At 43.2% G+C, this 5487-nt stretch overlaps 1 protein-coding gene across 1 annotated transcript; it reads left to right on the top strand.

Annotated features, from left to right (window-relative positions):
- The first annotated feature begins 2531 nt into the window (after positions 1 to 2531).
- LOC134284500 (zinc finger protein 32-like) lies at positions 2532 to 4640 on the top strand. The gene is made up of 4 exons (XM_062843440.1): positions 2532 to 2810; positions 3007 to 3607; positions 3665 to 3748; positions 4013 to 4640. The coding sequence occupies exons 2-4, from the start codon at positions 3013 to 3015 to the stop codon at positions 4576 to 4578; spliced, it is 1245 nt and encodes a 414-aa protein (XP_062699424.1). The 5' UTR covers positions 2532 to 2810; positions 3007 to 3012; the 3' UTR covers positions 4579 to 4640.
- Positions 4641 to 5487: the final 847 nt, after the last annotated feature.

The following is a 5487-nucleotide window of genomic DNA, read 5'->3' as shown; positions in this document are numbered from 1 at the left end:
CGGAAGGCTCGAGAGAATTAACGCCATAAACACTCTGTCCTTTAATCCTTCCCCCATCACTTCCAACTGATTGTGCAATGCCGTCATGTCGTTCAAATGATCCAGCAAATTGCCCTCTTCCGATAGCCGCATCGAGCACAATTTTCGCAGCACGTGCAAAGTGGATAACAGTGACGACTCCTCATGAATTTTCTTCAACGAGTCCCACATCTCCTTTGTAGTCGTCTTCCTGATGATGTGCACGAGTTGCGTATCCTCCACAGCCAGACCGATCATGGCCCGAGCGTTCCCGTCCTTCAGGGTCCAGTCGGCCGTCGGCGTACCGGGCTTGTCTTCCACCACAACACTGAACAGTTCCTCCTTCACCAAGAAAAGTTCCATCTTGAACTTCCACACCGCGAAATTATTGTCATTCAATTTTTCGAACGATACTTTTACGTCCGCCATGTTGCTTCTCACACACACGCGTCGTCGCTACCGAACCGAAAATTTTTTCCACGAGATGCAACTTCGATTCCACCGGAAGATTGTTCCTACAGCTTTCAGTACACTACCGGGACCATAACCTATTGGGCCGTTCTTTCTTTAACAGCGGAAACTATAGTGCAGGAAACTACTGTAGAGAAATAACTTTATTAATTAAACTAAACTAACGAACGAATCAACACCGAACGTGTTCACACATGAATGGCGATTTACTGAATGAAAAAGCTTGTTGATTGAATGGCGCGCAAGGAATCGCGCCGCCGCAGCAGGCGGTGCTTTGTGCTGCCAGATGCGAAAGCTCACAGTTGTCAGCACAGCCGTAACGGTTAGAGCATCTCGATCGTTGCTCCATCCAATATATATCGATTATCAGGAATAGCTACGAAATCATAACTAAATTTCCTTTATTTTGTGTAAGGGGAGGATGTGGCATCCTGCCAAATGATACACCCTGTTTGGGGGGTTTTGAGTGAGTGTGTACGAAAACGTGAGAGAATAAAGCGTTGGGTTTTGTAGCTCCCGAGTTATTATAATTAAAATAGGGTAAGTGTGCCGATCGTTGTGGTAATAAGGTGAATTAATTCAAAAAAATATGATCGTGCCATCTAATGAGCGGTTTCAAAACGTTAGTCGGTAGTTTTCTATCCAAATTTGCTGGGAAAAATATGAAAACTATCGTTTCTCTCTGTTTTCGATCAATAATCGCATACCACAACAATAGGCACACTGTTCCTATTATGGAGGTAAAATTTAATTTCGATTCCTAATGTTGCGGTATCCCATTGAAATCATATGGGATACCGCAACATTAGGAACACTACCGCAACAATAGGAACACAGCAGCAGAAACATTAAGGAAAAAAATTTTTTAAACTAGGTTTTTGGGCAAAACTTAAGCAGACAAAAAGTGCAATCTTATAAATTAAGCATAATACATCTATTAAAAATGCCTTTTGGTAACATTTCAGTCGAAAAAGTGCTCAAATGCCACTACCGCAACATTAGGTACTACCACAACGAAGGGAACAATTACCCTACAGTATCATATTAACAAATATCACAGCTCCGATGTCTGAATCCACAAAAAAAACAACATTAACATTAATGATCGAGGGATGCCCAAGCTCGTGCCCAAGCTCTTTAGTTCAATATTGTTTTTCTTTTTAATTTGACCACCAGTTGCTCGTGTTTTTCACACAATGCAACAAGCAGTTGTGCCTCTAGTGGTGACTAGCGTCACTAGGTTTGGCAGCTTTTCAGAACCGTGCGCATTTTCGACAATGTTTTGTTTTGTTTAATGGTTGCACTCCGAAAAATGTGTTGAATAAAATTAGACGATAAAGAGCACAAGAATGAATTAAATGCTTTGGCTGTTTTCCTACTCTCCGCATTGACCGATGTGGCGCTAGCTTCTATGCGCGAAAAATCGCTAAAAGTAAACCGCAAAAATATTGTATGGCGAATAGCATCTAAAGGCGAATTTCTCGAAGTGGAACACATTATTCGAAAAAATATTTGGTAGTGGTTGTGCACAATGATGACCGGTTTGGTGCCTACCAAATATTTTTGCGATAAAAGCTTGTCATTTCGAGAAATTCGAGTTTAGATGCTTTTCGCCATACAAAATGAAATGGATTTACTCCTACTGATCAACTGTGGGCGCGCGCCAAGCTGGTAGTCCATTGACAAAAAAATTATACAGTCGAACCTCCATGAGTCGATGTTCCTTGACTCGATATCGATTCATGGAGGTAATTTTTTCCATACTGAAAAATAATTTCTGGGTTACTATGATGGTCCCCCCAAAAATCTTCCCAAAGGATTTTTGTTCCACTACTCGATATTTCCTTGAGTCGATGGTCCCTTCAATATCGACTCATGGAGGTTTTACTGTAATGTCAAATGGTTTAAAATTTATTCGGCTCTTAAATTTTTATGTCCTTATAAATTAACTCGATTTATCTAGATTTGGAGCATAATCAGATTTTTTCTCGCCGTGCTGCTCAAACAAAAATCCGAAATGTCAATACAATTAAACAGAAGAATGAATGACATCGTCGTCACAACAAAAATCCAAGGAAAATTTGTCTGCTTGCGTTGTGATATTATTTTTCCTAAATATTACAGGAGGCGAGTTGGATCAACCCTGGTCCTAGCCTGTCCATAAATAAATGGACAAATACAATAAAAAAAAAAAAAAAAAAATATTACAGGAAATTCTTGTTTTTATTCCAAACATTAGATCTTTGGTTCGATTGGACGTGTAGCGTTATCGATGTGATACCAAAAGTTCGTGTAATAAGTGTGTTAATTCCGTAAAAAATGTAAGTAAGAAATGTTTTGCTTTCAAGAACCCAGATGACATTTTTTTTTTCTCGTTGCTATGTATGCCATGACCGCCATAACGAACTGACACAGCCTACTATTACGCAGTTATCTTTTTTTCACTCTAGTGATTTGTCATGGCATACTGTGCCATGATGGAATAAAATCGATTAATCTTGCTTTGTTTCCCATTAGATCTCGATGGATGGGTGTAGTTTTTGCACCAACCGGTGTGTTGGTCCGTTTCGACACATTTTGACCATCTGTGAGGAATACCGGGCGGATTTGGAGCCGGTCTTGCAGGAACTGAATGCCACTGCGACACTCCTACCCATTGCGGAAGGTTATCAGACGTGCGACCAATGTCGGCGAAGGATAATTTCTTCGCATGGCATTCCGGAAAGCTACTTCCAGATTATGCCCAGCTCGGAGGTGGTCAGTGTCAAGGTAGAACCGGACGTCGATTTCGACCGGTTGCGACAAGGGGACGAGGAAGAGGACGAGGAGTTTCTTCCGCTTGAACCGGAAACGGAACTGCGGATTGATGAAGAGGATCAGGGAGATTTTTTGTTTAGCGGTTTGGACGATCGGTTAACCGTGGAAAATCATAAGGAGAGTTTGCCACAGGAACCGGCGGTAAAAACCAGACGAAAAAAATTGAAGCTGGATCAGTCAGCGTCGTTTGGAGTTGTGATTAAGAAGAATCGAGTCTTTCCCATCCGGCACCGGTGTCCATTCTGCAACAAAGGCTTTGCGGATAAGTATCTGATGACGACACATATCCGATGGCACACTGGTAATTTGGATAAAATTTGATGATTGAGTTTGAATATTTAACCGTTTTATATTTTAGGTGAGAAACCGTTCAAATGCGAGCACTGCGATAAAAGCTTCTGTGAGAATTCAAAACTAAAACTACACATGAGAACTCATACAGGTATGGGCCCATAATCAACGATTATGATGCATTGATTTGAAGGGTAACGGGGGGTTAGACTTCCGTATTACTATTAGAGTTGACTGGCCAGTGTGTCCCCTCAGCATTTATGAGCCGACAGAGGCGTGCCACAAGTGCTTTGTACAACTGATCGACTTCCAGTCCAAGCGATAGTGTCCATGTTGAACCAGAGCTTCAAAATAGCGAAGAGCAACGAGGTGTGCTACTGTAGTTGGATACAACTTGCTTCTTCTATTGTTTCAGGCGAACGCCCGTACGTATGTCCTCACTGCGGCAAAGGTTTCACCCAGTCCGTGACGCTCAAGATCCACATCCGGATTCACACCCGTGAGACTCCCTACGTGTGCGAAATCTGCAACCGTGGATTTACCCAATCCTACAACCTAACCGTGCACTTGCGCAACCAGCACAACGAGGTCACGATCTACCGCGGCCGGGAAGTGGGAATCCTACCGGAGTACCGATGCGAACAGTGCGGCAAAATCTACCGGTCGCCAAAGAGTTTCCAGCTGCACGTTAAAATGCACGGGTCAGGAAAGCTGTTCGATTGCAAGAAATGTGGGAAACAGTACACCTACGTGCACAAGTGCAAGCTGGATGGCGGTGCGGACAAATCTAAGGTCTATCCGTGCCAGGTCTGTGGGCTGGAGTTCAAACACCACCAGAGTGTCATCTATCACATGAGCAGTAAGCATAACCGATTCGGGTACGAGGAGGGCTGGGTTGGGAAGGGCCAGGAGGAAAAGGAAGATTCGAAGGAGGGCATCGTGGACTTAAGGCAATTTGTAGAGTCATCGCTGATTTCGTGATTTGGGAAGCGTTGGTAATCTCGTATGATCAGAAACGAAGTAAAGAAAAATGTGTAGTGCGATGACTATGTATAGACTTTTTGCAAAGAACATTTCCCTGGCTTTATGAACGGTATTTTATCTTATTATGATAGAGTTTTGGCACTTTTGACTTTCATCAACTCGGGACAATCTGCATGGCAAATGTGATTAGGCTCTGTGGATCTCATTAGCCGATCATTACTGTTATCCTAATGAGTCTGCTTCGGATGTACTGTCAGTTGTGCTGATTCTGGAGCCGCATAACTTTACTGCATGTTTCAAGTTCCACCGCCTTCTGGGTGCTGTCTAGGTCCTTCTTCAATTCCATCTCGTCTAGAGATCTCTGGAAAGATCTAGAGACATTCCCGGTCTTCGAAAGGATAACCGGAACTATGTGGACGTCCTCCAGATGCCACATCTGCTTCAACTCTTCCGCTACTAGCGAACCGCCAGGTCGTTGTGCTTCGTTAACTTGCCGGAGAACGTTGATTGGACATTTTGGTCTAACGGTGCAGCGATGTCGATGAGAGTTACCCTTTCATCCTTTTGCCGGAAACTACAATGTCTTACTACAACTTTATGGAACTATTTTCCAGCACCGGGTCCGACTTGGTTCTTTTAATCGGGTTACTATCCGACATCCTGTAGACGTGACCTGCTCACGGTAGCCTTCCATTTTTCGCGGTGTGGACGATCGTTGGTTTTTTCAGCAGCTTATGTAGCTCGCGGTTCATTCGCCTTCTCCAAGTCCCGAGCATCAGAAAGTGTTACACTTAGGGATGCCCGCTCATCACTGCAGCTTGTCTATATTGCAGTATCTTCTTTGTATTCCTTCGTGAACCATGCGACTCGACAATAGAACATAGATACGCTTTGTAATCAAAGCAG

This window comes from Aedes albopictus, unplaced genomic scaffold (assembly GCF_035046485.1).
Source record: "Aedes albopictus strain Foshan unplaced genomic scaffold, AalbF5 HiC_scaffold_214, whole genome shotgun sequence".
Classification (NCBI taxonomy): Eukaryota; Metazoa; Arthropoda; class Insecta; order Diptera; family Culicidae; genus Aedes; species Aedes albopictus.
Note: the sequence above shows the minus strand (reverse complement) of the source record. Positions and strands in the feature narration are given on the sequence as shown.

What these genes read in the sequence shown, in the direction of transcription:
- LOC134284500 (XM_062843440.1), top strand. Translation starts at nt 3,013, where the DNA reads ATGGATGGGTGTAGTTTTTGCACCAACCGGTGTGTTGGTCCGTTTCGA. An exon ending in ACATATCCGATGGCACACTG is followed by an intron (nt 3,608 to 3,664) that starts GTAATTTGGATA and finishes TTTATATTTTAG; the next exon opens with GTGAGAAACCGTTCAAATGC. An exon ending in ACACATGAGAACTCATACAG is followed by an intron (nt 3,749 to 4,012) that starts GTATGGGCCCAT and finishes CTATTGTTTCAG; the next exon opens with GCGAACGCCCGTACGTATGT.